The sequence below is a fragment of the Trichechus manatus genome, unplaced genomic scaffold (genome assembly GCF_000243295.1).
Source record: "Trichechus manatus latirostris isolate Lorelei unplaced genomic scaffold, TriManLat1.0 scaffold00153, whole genome shotgun sequence".
NCBI classification, from domain to species: domain Eukaryota; kingdom Metazoa; phylum Chordata; class Mammalia; order Sirenia; family Trichechidae; genus Trichechus; species Trichechus manatus.
The window spans coordinates 1192900-1211715 of record NW_004444089.1 but is presented as its reverse complement, the minus strand read 5'-3'; the positions used below and the strand labels follow the sequence as shown (position 1 = coordinate 1211715).

Below are 18816 nucleotides of genomic sequence, written 5' to 3'. Positions count from 1 at the left end.
CCGTCAAGTTGTCTCCGACTCGTGGCAATCCGATGCGTAACAGAACGAAATGTCAGTTGTGCGCCATCTTTGTGATTGTTGGTATGTTTGAGCCCATCGTTGCGGCCATTGTGTCAATCCATCTCATTGAGGGTCGCCTCGTTTTTGCTGACCCTCTGCTTTATCAAACATGATGTCCTTTTCTATCGATTGGTCTTTCTTCATGACATGTTCAAAGTCTCAGGCAATGTTCTGTGATCCAGAGGGTTTACAATGGCTAATTTCTAGAAACAGATTGTCAGGACTTTCTTCCTAGTCTGTCTTAGTCTGGAAGCACTGCTGAAGCCTATCCACCATAGGTGACCCTGTTGGTATTTGACACACCTGTGGCATAGCCTCCAGCAGCATAGTAACTTGTAAGCTACCACAGTATGACGAACTGACAGGTGGCAGAAGGGGATAATAATGAAGACTTACTTTTTCAACCTGGACTAAAACATCAAAGGAATTTATATTTGCCAGAATAAGACCGAACGATTTTAGAAAGGTTAACAGGATGCACCGGGAAGAACTATACGATGACTTTCAAGCTATGACTGTCGTGGTGGAAAATGCCAGAGAGGGCTGCGGGCGGAAGGAAACGCCTCAAACCAACCCACTTCTACAGTTCTCTTCATCGATACAGACAAGATTTCTCATCTAATACAGCTTTCCACTTAGGTCTAATTTCAATTATGCATACATGTGAGTTAAGTTTTCTGTGAGCGAGGTCTCCTCCATTTGCTGGGAAAATGTCCCATCCTACACCGTGTCTCCAAAGGAACCAGAACAGAAAACCGGGTAAGTCCATTCCATGGCTACAAGTCACAGCAGTAAATGGTCCAACCCTTTTTCAAATGATGCTAAGTAAAGAAAGCAAGCAACGGAAGGCGCTGTATTTCAATCAATGTCACATCAAGTCATCACGTGGTAGAGTAGCCCAGGAAAATGGACGAGAACTATAGTATCACCTTGTCCCATAGCAGAAAGTGCTACTAATAGGAGCTAACAAATGTTATTACCTGCTTTGAGGGTTTGTGTGGGTTCAGGGTACAGATAAAAATAACTTGTTTCCATCTAGTACCTTGTGTTCCACCAAACGATGACCAAAACCAAAATCAGCTCCCCACTGGGCCTGTGGTCAAGCATTTTAGGAGCCAGACAGAGGGCAAAAATAAGTTTGGAAGCTACACAATGGGACTCTCACCCCCGTAAAACCTCTCTCTAGACAGGCTCCAGGACAGCAGGATGCCAAAGGCTGTTGGCAGTGTCTCGGTTTTTGTTGAACCAGTTTTTTTGAAGGAAATTAGAACTTTATTTTCTAAGACTCTTGTGTATCATTCAGAAGCTTCACAAGAGAAGCAAGGCAGAAGAGGACACTCAGAGAAGAATTCCACCTCAGAGAAGTTGCTCTGAAAATGGAAAGGAAGGCAGGGAGCAAAACCATCCTTTCTTAATTAGAGGTTCAGAAAGTTCACAGTTAGCAAACACTAATACTTTGCTTGGAATGAATGTTCTCTTAAGATGTGACTAATGGTGAGAGCTTAATAAATCAGCAGAGCTCTAATTGAGCATGGGCGCTAATCCAGATAGCTTCATCTTGTGGTCAACAAACAGAACTACGAACTTCGCTCATCACTGCAAATTCTCCCGATGCAAGGAGCTGTTAAAGACAACGGGAACGGAGCTCATAGAAGGAAAGGAGTGATTCTCAGCACGGCTTTACAAAACCAGACACACCATTTGACAAGTCTCATAAAAATGTCATCTTGGTACTCACAAAAATAATTAAATCTACGGCTAAGGGATGATAAGATGGTGAGCAGTGAGATCTAAATTTTGTTTCAACCGATATATTCAATATATGCTGTAGCCACTCCTTTTTTTTCATTCGGATTCTACTGATAAAATCTTCTACAAATTTAATAAAAGCATGCCACAAATCACAGGATTTATATGCAAATAAGATATCTGTTGATATTTCTGGAGAGCAATGTCCTGGAGGAGATAGGATTAAGCGTGGAGATGACCACTTCATCCGAGAGCGCAGAGAAGGACGAGAAGGCAGAGAAAGAGGGAGACGAGCATGAGGTTTCAGAACTCTGTGAACTTAAAGGAGCCCAAGCCTCAGGGCCTTGATTTTCCCGGTGAGGTAGAAGTCTTGGTCACCTCCTGAGAGAAAGGGTGCCCTCGGGACTCCCTCACTGCCTGGGAGGTTGACCTCTGCAGACCTTGGCTCCTTTGCTCTTGGGCTTCTGGTTGGCATCAGCCAATGGTAGGCACCGACAGGAAATGGGTGATGGGAGGAGAGACGGGAGGAGAGACGGGCTGAGAAACGTACCACCACCCAGTCATCTGGCCTTGCTGAGGGCCTGGCAGCAGCCACAGCTCCTACTGGACGTGTCTTATGTGTCCACCACTCTCAGTGGCTTGGAATACCACTCCTTCTTCCAGGACGAGAACAGCTCCCACTGCTGCTACATCACCCCTTACTGTATCCTGAGCCTCTCCTGTCTCTGCCCTTCTATGCACGTTGTTGTTGTCGCTGTTGTGGGCTGTCAAGTCGATTCCGACTCCTAGCCACCCTCCAGGACGGAGCAGAACTGCCCCATAGGGTTTCCAAGGCTATAAATCTTTGTAGAAGCAGACTGCCGCATCCTTCTCCCACGGAAGGGCTGGTGGATTCAAACCACCGACCTTACAGTTAGCAGCTGAGTGCTTAACCTCTGTGCCACCAGGGCTCCTTCAATTAATATTAAACAAACCAAACGCGTTGCCACGGAGTCGATCGTGATTCATAACAACCCTATACGACAGAGGAGAACTGCCTTGTAGGGTTTCCAAGGCTGTAATCTTTACGGGAGCAGATCACCAGGTCTTTTTACCCCCAGTTGGAGCACTTACCCACTGTGCCACCAGGGATCCTTCTTCTATGCATAGTCCTGCCAATAAACTGTTTTCAGGTAAAACCTTGTGAGTGTGCCATCTGTCTCTGCCATGAACCCAACTGGTAGGCTGCAGGAGTAAGAGCTGACCGGAGGGGAAAGGTGGGTGTCCATGATAGCCACTGCGGGCGTCAGCGACCAGGACACTCTTACAGGGGCCAGGGAGCTCTGAGGAAGGAACCAGGTGAGATCAGAGCTCTTAGATTTACAATGACAGCAGCCTGGCTGGGGTGGAACTTTTTCCAACAGTCCTTACCACTGGGAGCGGCAGCAGAGAAGACAGGCGCTGTGGCCACTGCAGAGTCAAGACGTGATAGTGCGTGAACCGGGAGAGAGTCAATTCCTGCTTTCTAAGCCACCTGGTTTGTGGTAATCTGTCACAGCAGCCCTAGGGCACTAACTGCTGTTGTTAGGTGCCGATGAGTCGACTTTGCTGTCAAGTCAGTTCTGACTCAGAGAGACCCCGTGTGCTTCGGAGCAGACTGTGCTCTACGGAGTTTTCTCGGCTGTCATCTTACAGAAGCAGATCGCCAAGTCTTTCCTTCCACGGCGCCGCTGGGTGTATTTGGACGACCAACCTTTCGGTTAGTAGCTGAGAGCAGATCGTTTGGACCTAGGACACTGACGCAGTATCCTAAATGACAAAACACTGTGATTTAGTACAGTGAGCAGAGAAAATCAATCGATGAGGGGTGGGTGCCTGGGAGAAGAGAGTGAGGGGGTAGAGGTCACCACTAGGTTGAAGGGCGGGTAAAATGAGATGAACAGAATGAAGAGCCGGACCGAGCTGGATTCAGAAAATCAGTTCAACGTCAGCCCTGAAAATCCACAATAATCAAAACATGGGCTTTCATAAAAATGTTACTGTTACTCTCGGACAACTATCACAGTCAAGTGTCCCCTCCACCCCAACTGTCAAAACCATACAAACACACCTTTGGCATTTTGTTCCTGCACTTCCTAGCTAAACCGCAATATTCAGAATCAGAAACTGAGCACGGATAGTGCTTTCAAGTGTGTATCACTTAGATGGTCTCATGCAGAATGAACTTTAACTGCATTTTTTCTATTTCAAAAAGATATCTAAAAAATCTTTCTATAAAATTTTCAGTGACAAAGACTAAAGTGTTTTTAAACTAAAAGATGTATGTTAAGGGAAACACTTCTTGAGGCTCAGGATAAATTATATGTTCTTCTTCCATTCTTACAATGTTAAGTATGCTTTTAACCATGAAAAAAGTATTGTGACGCCCTACCAACTCAACAAATGCTCTGTGGTTTGGCTTTCCAATGGCTTAGATCTTCAGTCTCATGGCTAGATCAAAGGTACCCGAGCACTTGAATTCTGTTTGCTGACAGAAATGCATACTGACAAATGACCACTTGAAGATTATGCAATAGCCAAATGCACTTTATATTTCATATCATTTTAACGATGAGCTAACCCAAGCCAATTGCCCCATTCCCTTCCAGTGCTTTTCAATGGAATCCTTTGAAGAAGCTGGAATCAAACGCTTCCCCAGCTTAGCATTCCTGTAGGTGTGGCAAACAGAACAGTGTCATCCCCGGGGTGATGAGGAATTGAAATGAGAAGAGTAAATATAATTTTCCTAACATAAACTGAAGCCAAGCAATCAAACCATGCCTGTTACCTTCAGCTTATACAATTTCCATAATCATCATGAATCCTGGAGGTTAAAGAGCCACAGACGTCTCTCTGTGATTAAAAACAAGGCAATGCCTTTTATTAGCTGCACTGGCAATGCTACTTTCATGTCAGACTCAGGAAAAGACATTATTTCTAGGAAAACATCTGTCATAAAAAGGCCTGTGCCAATTGATTTCCTAGTTCTCTGTGACAGCGTTGAGCCACCCAGCTTGTAGGCCAATGGACAACTGTCTGCATTCACCCACTCGCTGGGTGTTCACGTCCCATCAGCTGCCAAGTCCTATCAATCCTACCTGCTCAGTGTCTCTTGTGCCTGTCAGCTTCCTGACATCCCCTCCATGGCACTCGGGTCTGGGCTCTTATCCGTCACCACCATGTGACTTCTACGCACGATCCTGGTACAAGATCGTAGTGGCCTCTCGTCTGCGGGCTCTCTCCTGCTGCTCACCCCTGTGCAGCCCATCCTCTCCACTGAAGAGCACCTATCACTGGGACATGCCACAGGTACTAGCATGACTGATGTGCTGTATTCTCCACTCTCACAGCTCCCGACAGCCCAGGACCAGCCAACAGGGGGTAAGAGCACAGGCTTATGTGTAGGACGTTCCTGGCTTGGCCCCCTCACACCTCCTTACCAGCTACATGACCTAGAGCGACTCGCTTATCCTAAGCCCACTGGGGTTATACGTCCCCTCTTTGGAGATTCATTAATTAGCAATAAATGAGATAATGGAGAGACCTGTCACAATGGCTGGCACACAGCAAGGCGTTCTTAAAAGGGTAGCATTATTTTTATTAATTTTCTTATCACGTTGCCTTACATGTAAGGAACTGTTAATAAACACCTATTGAACTCAAATTGTGTTTGCAAGATTACATCCCGCGAAATAAAACCAAAGCCGCAGAATTCTATTACGGGTATGTAGTCCAGCCGTCTGGTTTCGTAAATGAGGAAACAAAAACCTATCAGGTGTCTGCTCAAAGTTACAAAGCACTAAGCACTTTCAGACTTGCTCTTTTACAAATCTTTTATCCCTACTAGAAAAATTCTAAATTGATGAAATCATTTCTTATGATTTAAAACAATTCCATTCATCTCAAATGTTCAAAGAGATAGAGGAAAACAAGTGAATCATTAAAAAAAGGCAAAAAAAAAAAAAAGCAAAGGTTCCAAATATTAAAAAAATAAGGCAGATTTAAAAAATCAATCAGAATCATATTTGCAATGTTTTCCTATTTACACTTAAACACAGGAGTTTCTGGCCAGCCAAGAACTCCTTCAAACACACCCACAAAATCTGTCCTGTGAAGAAGACCTGCCCCAGAGAGAGCAGGCAGCTGGCCACCACCCTGAAATCTTACGCCCTGCCTATGCTATGAGATGCAAGCTTCTCCTAGGAAAATTCTGGTTCTAGAAAAGTGGTGAAGCCTTTGGGCTGGCTAGGTAAACAGAGGAGACCAGGAAATCAGCCACACCAGAACTCACCTAAAACCTTTCAGCTGAAAGAATAACCCCCTCAACGGAGTTGTTGTTAGCTGCTGTCCAGTCGATTCTGACTCATGGCAACCCCCGGTGTGCAGAGTAGAACTGCTCCATGGGGTTTTCAAGGCTGGGGGGCCTTTCGGAAGCAGATGGCCACGCCTTTGTCCCAAGCACCTCTGGGTGAGTCTGAACCGCCAGCCTTCTGGCTAGCAGTGGAGACACTCAGCCATTTGTAACACTCCTCCCTCAGTGTTAAAGTTGGCCAGACTGAAGCTCAGAGAGGCTGCAGGTGAGGCACAAAGGAAGTAAGCGTGCTTGTTGGAAACTGAGGTCTCATCATAAAAGTCCAAGTGGCGCTTCGTTCTTAAAGACCCTCTGAAAGCCATCTCGACTAAGTCTCCATTTGAGGTAGCGACTTATCACACAAAGAAAGCCCCAGCCTACTGGGAGAAGACACAGCCAGCTGGGAAAGAGGGGGCACTGCTCCACCTTAAACAAGTACACCGTTTGTTGTTTAAAGTGCTTTCTTGTTTCCACTTGACCTACGCGACAGCTTGCCAATGGAAGCAGGGTCTCAATTTTGGTTAAGAACAAGAATGAAACTACAGTTTAGAATGAAAGGAAGGAAGGAGACTAACTTTCATGAGAACCCAACGTGTGTTCCAGACTCTGCCAGGTGCCTTCACCACAGCCCCACGAAGCGGGTGTTCTCCGTATTTACAGGTAAGGAAATAGACCAAGAGTAGTTATCAGCTCATCTAGACCCACCCGCTGGTAAGCAATGAAGCCAACTCAGGCTCCTGTATGCTTTCCTTTAACCACTGTGTTCCTTATTATTATAATAATAACACAGTTGCTGTAAGAGTCGATTCTGAATCCTGGCAACCCCACGTGTGTCAGAGTAGAAACTGTGCTCCACAGGATCTTCAATGGCTGAGTTTTCAGAAGAATCGCCAGGCCTTTCTTCTGCGGTGCCTCTGGGTGGATTCGAACCACCAACCTTTTGCTTAGCAGCCAAAAGCTTAACGGTTTATACCACCCAGGGACCCTTCTTATAATTAAGAAAATGTGTTATCTCCATTTAAAACGAAAAACAAAAAAAAGCAGCTCAGCTTCTCAAACTTACTACATTTTCTCAGAATATGGCCCATTTTAATGTCATATTTGGACATTCTCAACTACAGTGTATTCTTTTTATTTATTAGGTTCTACTGAGAGATTCTTTTTTCCAGGGAGAAAATAGCAAACAGCTGTTAAAGAATTGCCGTAATCACTTCAGAGCTGCAGGACTTCAGCTTCGATCACGCGCGGCGAAACTGAAGCTGGAAGGGGCACACGCAAATATTTCAGGCCAACATTTAAGTTCTACTCTTTGTTTCAAGGAGCTATGAAGGAAGGCTAACGACAGTGAGCAAAAATGATTTATGAAAACAAATGTTAATCTATTAAAATAGCCCTTACATTTAACCTCACGAGGCCAGAGCCAGACAGCACAATTTATCATTCAAGTTACAGAAAACACATTGCAGAAACTTTGCTAATCGAAGGGGCCAAAGGCAACACCGATAAGGAGAAAGAAAAGTCGGCTGATTTGTAAAACGCTGAGAGAACATGTGAAATTTTCTCCACTCATTTTAGTTCAAACTGCAGCTGCTGCCAAGGCAGCCAAGCGTGGCTCTGGGCACACACGCCTCCCCTCCTGGCGCAAACGGCCAATTAAATTTTATTTCCGTCTAGCCACCACCACCTCCACCTCCACCACCGCTTCTGTGCGAGGCATTTCATGAAGAATGAAGGAATAAAGTAGCTCTGAAATTCATATCCCTTCCTTCTATGATCACTAAACAGGGCGGCAGCGGTGGCTCAGTGGTAGAATTCACGCCTTCCATGCAGGGGAGATCGGGGTTCCATTCCAGCCAAGGCATCTCATGCGCAGCCACCACCCATCTGTCAGTGGAGGCTTGCACGTTGCTATGACGCTGAACAGGTTTCAGCGGAGCTTCCAGACTAAGACAGACTAGGAAGCAAAGCCTGGTGATCTACTGCTATAAATTGGCCAATGGAAACCCTATGGATCACAACGGTCCGATCCACAACCAATCATGGCGATGGGGCAGGACCGGGCAGCGTTTCCTTCCACTGTGCATGGGGTCGTTATGAGTCGGGGGCCAACTCCGTGGCAGTTAACAGCACATTATCACTAAAATCAGAGCAACATCAGGGAAGAAGCCTGCTACCAGAGACCTGTAATTCCAGGGGAGTCAAAGTGAAGAACTGTAAGAAAGATGTATGTTCCCCAAGACCTTTACTTAAATGGACATTCCATCTCTTGAGGGGAGGGCTTATGTTCAGCATTTTACGAAAAACAGCATGGTCCATAAGACAGCTGAAACGGGGAAAACGAAAAAGGCAAACGAAATGTATTAAAAATAAAAGTGACAATGCAATCCCCATCAAAATTCTAACAGCCTTCTTTGCAGAAATGGAAAAGCCAATCCTCAAATTTATAAGCAAGAGCCAAAACCAAACCCACTGCCGTCGAGTCAATTTGGACTCATAGCGACCCTGCAGGACAGAGCAGACCTGCCCCATAGGGTTTCCAACGCTGTAGATCTTTACAGAAGCAGACTGCCTCATCTTTCTCTCGCAGAGCAGCTGGTAGGTTCAAACTGCCGACCTGTTGGTTTGCGGCTGAGTGCTTAACCACTGCACCAGCAGGGCTCCTTATATGGAAGAGCAAGGGGACCTAAACAGCCAAAGCGATCTTGAAAAAGAACAAAGTAGGAGGACTCACACTTTCCGATTTCAAAATATACTATAAAGCTACAGTACCATTTTTACGCAAATAACACACATCTTCTACATTTTTTTTGCCAACCACACCCTCCCCCCAGCCCATGAAGTGTTTTGGTCAGTGCTGCTACACTGATTTTTTTTTTTTTTTTAACATGTTGCTGTAAAAAAATCAGCATACCACGCTTAGGAAAATACCTTACAGGGGGAAGGTGCCCTTGGCAAACAAACCTAGAAGGCGTGCATTATTTGGTAGAAATGCGGTAATCAAAACACCTGGTACTGGTATAATGGTATAGTCTCTTTAATAAATGGTGCTGGGAAAACTGGATTTCCACATGCAAAAGAATGAAACAGGATTCATACCTCACATCATATATGAAAACTACTTCAAAATGGATCAAAGACCCAAATACGAGAACCGAAACAATGACACTCTCAGAAGACAACATAACCGTTTGCTACAAGACCTCGTTTTCTAACAATGGATTCTTAGATATGACACCAAAAGCATCAGCAGCACAATACCTAATAGATAAATGGGACCTCATAAAAATTAAAAGGTACTGTTCATCAAAGGACTTTATCAACAAAGCAAAGAGACAACCTACATACAGACTGGAAGAAAAATTTGGGGAACCATCTATCTGATAAGTCTTTAATATCCAGAATATATAAAGAACTCCAACAACTTAACAAAAAGACAAAAAACAGAAAAAAGACTTGAATGCACGTTTTACCAAAGAGGATATACAAATGGCCAACAAGCAATAAAAAGATGCTCACCATCATCAGCCATTAAGTCATAAACCAAGCCAGCTGCCATCAAGCGGATGCCATTAGCTATTAAAAAAAAAAACAAAACTCGTTGCTGTTGAGTCGATTCTGACTCATAGTGACGCCATAGGACAGAGTAGAACTGCCTCATAGGGTTTTCCAAGGAGGACCTGGTGGATTCAAACTGTTGACATTTTGGTCAGCAGACGTAGCTCTTAACCACTACGCCACCAGGGTTTCCCCATTAGCTATTAGGCAGATGCAAATCAAATCCACAATGAGATATCAACTTACCTCCACCAGAATGGCTAAGATCAAAGAACTAGGATGTGGAGAAACTGGAACCCTCAGCCATTGCTGGTGGGAATGAAAAATAGGATAGCCATTGTGGAAAACCATTTGGCAGTTCTTCAAAAAGCTGAACACGTAACTACCATATCACCCAGCAATCCCAAGTCTGGTCGTACCCTCAAAAGACTTGAAAGCAGGAACATAAACAGAAACCTATATACCAACGTTCACTGCAGCACTACTCACAAAGCTAAAAGGTGGAAACAATGGAAATGTCCATCAACAGATTAATGAATAAGCAAAACGTGGTACATACATACAAGGGACTATTACTCCGCCATAAAGAGAAACGAAGTCCTGACACACGCCACAGCATGGATGAACCCTGAAAACATCGTGCTGAGGGAAATAAGTCAGTCCCAAAAGGACAAATATTGTGTGACCCCATTTATATGAAATATCTAGGACAGGCAAGTGTACAGAGACCGAAGCTTGTTAGTGGTTACCAGAGGTGGAAGGAAGGGGGAAACGGGGTCTTGGCGTAGGGGGCACTGAGTTTCTGTTAATCGTGGTGGAATAACTGGGAAAAGAATAGCAGGGACAGTTACACAACATGAGGAATGCAATCAATGTCAACGAATTACACATCTAAAAATTGTTGACTTGGCGAATGTTTTCTTATGTATATTTTTATCACAATAATAAAAAAAGCATTCATAGGAGTCCATTAGCCTTTCAATTCTGTGGCTAGCTCGAATCCACATTTTGTAATGAACAATAATAAAGGTGGCCATATCCTCAAATAAAAAACGAGAGAGAGAAGGCAGCAATGCTTTCATAAAGACGCGGTTGCTACGAGCGAGCACAAGCCCAGCTAGAAGCTGTCAGCCTCAGCATTTCCTCACATGAATTTGAGACCCACAAAAAGTAAACACAGAGCATTTTCAAAAGACAAATTTCTGCTACTTCTTTTTTACTGAAACTAAACTTCGAAAGACAACTTTAAAATTCGACCAGCATTTAAGACCTTTCACTGAATCACAGGGCCGTTGGAAGAACAAGCTCTCAACTGATGTCAAGTCCAGGCTTCAGTGATAATTAACGAAATTAAATGACTGTCTCATTTCAAAAGGTAATTAAAAAAAATAAACGTTTACTCATTTAAGCACTGACTGAGACTCCTACTTAGGACTCAGATAACCAAAAACCCATTGCTGCCTAGTCAATTCCATCTCAGAGCGACCCTATAGGACAGAGCAGAACCGCCCCATAGGGCTTCCAAGACTGTAATCTTTATCAAAGCAGACTGCCTCGTCTTTCTCCCGCAGACCTGCTGGGGAGTTCAAACCGCCAACCGCTCAGTTAGCAACCAAGCCCTAACCACTGCACCACCAGAGCTCCGGACTCAAATAAAACAGGCAATTTTGTCCCCAGAAAAACCAACGCAGTCTCTTTTACAGTGACATGCAAACTAATCATTTTTCTTAAGAATTTTATGTCTTCTGTTTTCAACAAAACCGTTTATTTTTTGTGTTGTCTAGAAAATACCTGATTTCTTTCCGTCTATTTTCTCATTATCAACTGCACATAGTCCAGCTTTATTTAGCTCAGAGAGGCACACCAATGGCACACGCATGCACACACACTCTCACACATTAAATCATGCCATTTCCTAATGCCCTGTAACATACAATGTATACATCACAACATGCTAATTACACCCTCACCATATGTATTTCTTCAGCATTGACTAGGTACACAGTAACTACTGTGTCTGATCAGGCTTTGGGGGCTTTGTTTTTTTTAAGATTAAAAATACCTGTCTTCAAAGAGGACAACTACTTGGGGAATTAACAAATGAAGTTATGATAAGTTAAACAATTTATCAACAAGGATGTCAACGGAGGGCCCCGGCTTACAAAACGAAAAGAAAACAAAAAGCCTTGAATATCATCTGGCCAAACAGCTCATTTTGCAGATAAGGAAACCGAGACTCCGCATTGTAAAGGACTAATGAGCAAGGGAGGAGAGATTAAAGCTCTAATTAGAGGAACGGATGACAGGGCTGTAAACCAAGAAGAGAAAGATGACCTCGAGCAGTAACACCTTGGAAGAGGGAATTAAGCCAGGCCTGGAAGGTTGGTCAGATTTCCATAAATCAGAGAGACTTGCTAGCGGTGGGGTGCTTAGGGATGGGAAGGGAGGAGAACCACCCACAAGTGAGAACGGGTTCAGGGAGGGAAGTCAGCGGGAACAGAAGCCTTCTGTTTGGGACCAGCAGGAGGGAGGTTTCAAAGATCCAATGAGGCAAGAATACTGAATATACCATGGACTGCCAAAAAAAGGAGCAAATCTGTCTTGGAAGAAGTACAACCAGAATGCTCCTCAGAAGCAAGGATGGCGAGACTATGTCTCACATACTTTGGACATGTGATCAGGAGGGATCAGTCCCTGGACAACGACATCATGCCTGGTAAAGCAGAGGGTCAGTGAAAAAGAGGAAGACCCTCAATGAGATGGACTGACACAGTGGCTGCAACAATGGGCTCAAGCATAACAACAACCGTGAGGATGGCACAGGACCGGGCAGTGTTTCGTGCTGTTGTACACGGGGCTGCGATGAGTCGGAACTGACTCAACAGCACCTGACAACAGCCAGGCCAGACCGTGGCTATGAAGGAATCTTGTAGGTGGAGGCAGCTTAGCACAGGGAGGGCGTTTAAGCCTAGGGGTCAGACAGGCCCCGATTCCAGTCCCAGCCCAGCCCAGCCCTACCTAAAGCTGTGCAAACGAGAAGTAGCGACTTAAAAGTTCTTCCCATGACTCCCTTCATTTAAAACTATTTGGAGCATTAAATGACCTAACGTGTGTGGTCAGTTACAGGTATTGGGTATCTGCTAGAGATCCATAACGGCACTGCCCCAGGTGTTAAGATATGATAATGAACAAGAACACAAGATACCTTACTCCCAGAGTTCACACTCTACCTGTGGGCCAAAAATAAGCATGTAAACAACATACGAATTTTCTGGCATGGGATGCTATGTAAAAGATAAAATACGGAGGACTGTGGTAGAGAATGAGTTGCTGGGTGGTGCAAACTGTTACCACACTCAGCTGCTAACCAAGAGGTTGGCAGTTTGAGTCAACAAACAGGCCCCCCAGAAGAAAGGCCTGGTGATCTTCCAAAAATCAGCCACTGAAAACCCTATGGAGCACAGTTCTACTCTGACACACATGGGGTTCCTATGAATCAGAATCCACTCCATGGCAACTTGCTTTGTGGTAGAGAATAACTAGGAAAACTGCCCAAGTTATCTTAGCAATAAGTGAATGCTCATGGCATCTTCCCATCCTCCCCAAAGTAAGGAATCCATATTTTATCCTCAGGCAACTGGGAGCAATACAAGCTGCTGAATAACGCAATGACAATATGCAAATACAAGAAAATCACAATAATTATTTCCTGAGATGACTATCACCGATGTTGTTTCTTTTTCTGCCACAACCAACTCTGTGCCACTGCTTCCATTGGGCTTCTCAGCTTCTGCCACCATCCAGCTGCCTACAATGGGCCCTCCGGCTAACTCCTCAACAGAGACAAGGTGGATTCCTGTCACTTGCCAGACTCTTTCCCATGTGTTTTTACCAAAAATAAAATAACCCACTGCCATCGAGTCGATTCCAACTCACAGCAACCCTATAGGGTTTCCAAGGCTGTGATCTTTACAGAAGCAGACTGCCACATCTTCCTCCTGCAGAAAGGATGGCAGGTTCGAACCATCGACTTTTCAGTTAGCAGCCGAGCACTTATACTGCACCACCAGGGCTGCTAACAAGCAGCAAAAACGGCTACCTTTTATTTCCTCTACTTTTCCCCATTCTTCTCCGTCTTGACACTGATAACGGAAATACACACACTGAACAAACACTGGGAAGGAGACCATCTGCTTCACCCCCCCTCCCCGAATGTCAGTAGGAACAGTGTTTGTTTACCAGCAGGCTCATGTGGACGGGAGGAAACCTTCCAGGAACCTCAGAGGTGATGGACCTGGTGGGAAGGAAGCGCTGTTAACTCTTTCAGAGCATCAGCAGCCACTGAGCTTTATAATCTCTGGTTGGAAGAGAAAGTTGCATAGATGCACACATCACAGAGTGAGGCTTATTTACACAGCATTTTCCACCCCAAGAGGATAAAATGTTTTAAGAGAATTTGCTGTGAATAGGATGTTTGAGCTTTCTACTCTGCAGAGGAAAAATCTAAAAAGACATGCAAGTCCGCCAGACGAATCACCAGCGAAGGTGTGACTGTGGAACCAGCTACAGAATGGAAAATACCGCGGCGGTCCTGCCAAGGCCTTCGCGAAGGTTAAAACTGCAAAAAAAAAGATTTTTAAACCCGTTAAAAAACCCATTGCTGCCGAGTCAATTCGGACTCATAGCGACCCTACAGGACAGAGTAGAACTGCCCCGCAGGATTTCCAAGGAGCTGCTGGTGGATTCGAACTGCTGACCTTTTGTTAGCAGCCGAGCTCTTAACCACTGGGTTACCAGGGCACTAAAAAATTTTAAAAGGAGGCTATAAATAGTGATGGGAGACAACCCTGACAGTATGGTTTGGGTATTTATGCCAAGAAGTGTTTAGGGAATTTGCATTCAAAATGACTAGTTTGCCTACATCCACACTATAAAACAAAAACAGTAAGGCCCAGGAAATCCAATCCCCAGGGAAAGACAGTTCACAGAAGAGCTTTCCCTAAGGACAGCAGCAGTGACTTCTGGCCTCCTGCCCTGCTCATCTGCGTGGCAAATGCCAGTGAGTGATGCAACTTCATTCGCTGATGGCGTCCAACCAAAGGAGCGAGCGTGTGTGGGCGAGGAAGACACTTCCAGGGTGAGAGCCTCGGACTGGATGAGTGGACAGTGAAAAATGTGGGGAAAGGCTTTCAAGCCATCGTGGAGAGCTGGCCGTCTGCAAAGCTGGAAGCACTCTTCTCCAATCCCCAGGGCTGTGGTCAGCCCTGATGCCTTCCAGCTGTGTGACACAGCCAGGCTGGTTCTGTTCTTAAAGAGCACGAGGTAGCGATTTAGAACCAGCTCCATCCATAAAAATGCTGAGACCTGGCTCTCTACAGCTAGTTAAGGAAAACATCTGTTGCCCATGGCTGGGAAAGAACATTCTGAACAAACAGTAAAAATATCAATGGAGGAGGCGTATGAAAAACAGCAATGACATTGATTCTACTTGTAGAATACACTCGTTCTAATACTCAGTCAGCAAACATTTAATAAGCGTCCACCACCTGCCAGCGGAGCCCTGGTTGCACAGTAGTTAAGCACTCAGCTGCTAACCAAAAGGTCAGTACTTTGAACCCAGGAGCCGCTCCAAGGGAGAGAGATGTGGTAGCCTGCTTTTATAAAGATTACAGCCTTGGCAACCCTATGGGGCAGTTCTACTCCGCCCTGCAGCGTCTCTATGAGTTGGAATCCACTTGACAGCAGTGGGTCTGGTTTTTGGTTACACGCCAAGCGCTGCGCTAGGTGCCGGGGACAGAGATAATAAGGCAAGGTTCCTGCCCTGAGAGGGCAGCGGTGTAGTGGGGAATGCTCAGCTATCAATACCACTGATCATAAGCACACATGAAGCTCTTACTAGGTAACAAGAGTTGTTCCAAACGCTTTATTTGTATCAACTCTTGTTATTCTCTTAAGAGTATGAGGTAGGGCTAATTATTAACCTCATTTTACAGGTGACAAAATTGAGGTACAGAGAAGTCACATATTTTTTGCAGGGTGAACTGGTCAGTAGGAGAAGCTGGGATGTGAACCCAGGCAGTCTGGCTCCACCCTGACAGTATACGACTCAAGAGCTCTGTAGGGAGGGAAACAGAGCTTCAGTCACTGCCGGAGGTAAAACTGGCAGCTGAGTGGGGCCTTAAAGGATGTCTAGGCATTTATCAGAGTCCTGGGTACCACAAATAATTAGACCCTTGGCTGTTAATGGAAAGATTGGCAGTTCGAGTCCACTCAGAGGCACCTCAGAAGAAAGATCTAGAGATCTACTTCCAAAAAATCAGCCCTTGCAAACCCTATGGAGCACAGCTCTACTCTGACACACATGGGGTCGCCATAACTCAGAGTCAACCAGACAGCACTGGTTAGGTATTTATCAGGGGAATGAGAAAACTTCCTTCCAGGCAGAGGAACTACAAATACAAAGGAGAGAAATCAGAAATTATCAAGTAAAATAATTTTAAAAGACGAAAGCACTGCTACTTCTCAGGCAGGGAGTTCCTATATACTTGCTAGTTAAACAGCAGCTGGGAATGGAGTCTTGGTATTTGGAGGCTTAGGGAAACTAAGGAAGAGCAGCTGAACACAGTACAACACTCCCCGTGGTCAGAACACACAACTGCAGCCCATGATCACTCCTCTGTCCGAATCTCACGCGGGAGCCCCACTTAACAGAATGTGCTGCTGGAGACTTCAGCTCACCAGTCCTCAACAGCACCAAACAGGAAATACGGAAACCAAATACCTCACCGAACCAGTCTGGCAACAAAGAGTAAAAAAACGGGAGGAGGGAGGAGGGAGAACATACTCCAAGAGGTCTAATTATGACTGGAAAGCAGGTGTTCTCCTCAGTGCCTTTTACCACTCTAGCAGATGAGCAGCGGCTTTGTTCATCAACAAAGGAGGACGCTCCCCTGGCCTTGAAAGATATGAATTCCACAAGAAAATTAGAAAGACACAAAGGTTAGCTGCAATGTGCAGTAAACTGGCAGTTTTGAACATAGCTATTCTGAGGTTGGAGCTTTGAGTACTCAGGCTGCTAACCAAGAGGTCAGCAGTTCGAATCCACCAGCTGTCCCTTGGGAACCCTACGGGGCAGTTCTACTCTGTCCTATAGGGTCGCTCTGAGTCAGAATCGACTTGATGGCCCCAGGTTTGGTTTTCTGGTTTGTTCTGAGGTATATCTTTCCTGAGACACTTGATGTTAGTTCACTTTACGAATGACGTTCTGTGGAATAAATATAATTTACTGAATCATACCGCGTCAACGATTAAATGACCGGTTACAAACATTAATGCTAACTATTACATTCCAGTCCTTCCAGCCGATAGGAATTACAGGCAGATGTCTCCGTTTCAAAAACGTGTTATGTTCCTGAAGTTTGTTTATAAGTGGGCTGTTTGGAATTCAGGGGTTATTTTCTTCCTCCACAAACAATGTTGGACATGGGGCTTAACTTCTCAACACAGACCACAAAACGCTAACTCCACAATATGTTAACAAATCTATAGATCCCAGCCTGATGTAAGAGAGGTTGAGTTTTTTTGAGTAAAGTGCAATCATAATTCTAGAGAGTCAGACACACACATCTTACTCTCTTGCCTTGGGAACAAGAAATCCTCCATTTGAGTGTTTCCATAACCTCTAACAGGAGGTCTGTTTAAGGAGGGGGTTGGGAAGAAGGAAGAAGGAGGGCTGGGGATGAAGAAGCAGGGGCTCTGAGGAAAAAAGCAGAACTATGGGGAAGAGGGGGGAGGGGAGCGAGGGCCAAGGAAAGGGCTCCCACTGGGAAAGAGCTGGAGACACAGACACCAAGGCTCCTGGTTCGTCCTCCCTGGCCCCTGGGATGGGGGACTCTTCATCTCCAGGGCAGCCACCTGGGGGCTTTGAGGAGGGCTTCTCTATGCCCTCCAAGCCCCATCCACAGGGGCTGAGAACACAGTTGCCAACTTCTCTCCCGCTCTCCCAATACTGAAACACACACACAGCACTTTGATGGTTTTCTCGGGATGGCGCTTGCCAGCGACCTCGAGAAGAAAGGCAGGGACACACACACACACACACGTACATGCACAGAGGCACACACATACACACGTGTACATGCACACACGTGCATGCACGCATACATATGCACACATACGTGCACACACATACACGTACATGCACACACGTGTGCATGCGCACACATGCACACCGTGCCAATATGAAAGAAATTGACTGTGATAAGCCAATTAAACTGGGATCCACCCACGAAGCCATTTTTTCCTCCAATACATATAAAACACATTCATACACGTATACATATATATATATGTCTATGGAAAGCCACAGTAAAATTCAAGTCACATGGTCACTGACAGCACTATACAGAAAATTCACGCATAAATCTAAAAGTCAGATAGGTCAGAAGCAGAATGGGTTAGACGAGGATACTGAGTGGGGAAGGAGGTGCTGCGTACACAGCCCCATCCTGCCACCTGAGTTCACAGATACATCCCCAACTTACTGGAACTTCAAATGCCTCCTGGGTGTCATCCAGCATCTGGATTTTGATGGATATGAGTTTTCCTGAAGGTGTTGGGGGCGGCTTCTGTCCATGCTCCAAGGTACTGATCCCCGAATTCTCTGGGGCTCCCAGTCGCGACCCTGGAGTCGGCCTCTGCTCTATTTCTCCCATGATTAAAGTAGCTTATATGATATCTGGAGGAAGCAACAAGAAAGAAAATACATCAAGAGGAGATCATTTAAACCACCTAAGCAACATCTGAAGGAGCCCACGCTGGTTAAGTGCCCGGCTACTACCCAAAAGGTTGGCAGATGGAACCTCCCAGCTGTTCTGTGGAAGAAACAGGTGGTAGTCTGCTTCCGTAAAGATGACAGCCTTGGAAACACTATGGGGCAGTTCTACTCTGTCCTATAAGGTCACTGTGAGTCAGAGTCCACTCAAGGGCAATGGTTTTTTTTTTTTTTTTTTAAAGCAACTTTGCTTTCTTCTACCCTTCATTATGGGAATTTTCCTGAACCACACAGCATAAAAATATTCAGG

The 18816-nt window shown here is 45.3% G+C and overlaps 1 protein-coding gene across 1 annotated transcript in view; it reads right to left on the bottom strand.

The window, feature by feature from the left end:
• FARP1 (FERM, ARH/RhoGEF and pleckstrin domain protein 1) overlaps nt 1–18549 on the bottom strand; it is a 292761-nt gene extending 274212 nt beyond the window's left edge. The window contains exon 1 of the mRNA XM_023740318.1: nt 18277–18549. Within this exon, the coding sequence (XP_023596086.1) occupies nt 18277–18447 (171 nt within the window). The 5' untranslated portion in view covers nt 18448–18549. The remainder of the gene's footprint in view (nt 1–18276) is intronic.
• Nucleotides 18550–18816: the final 267 nt, after the last annotated feature.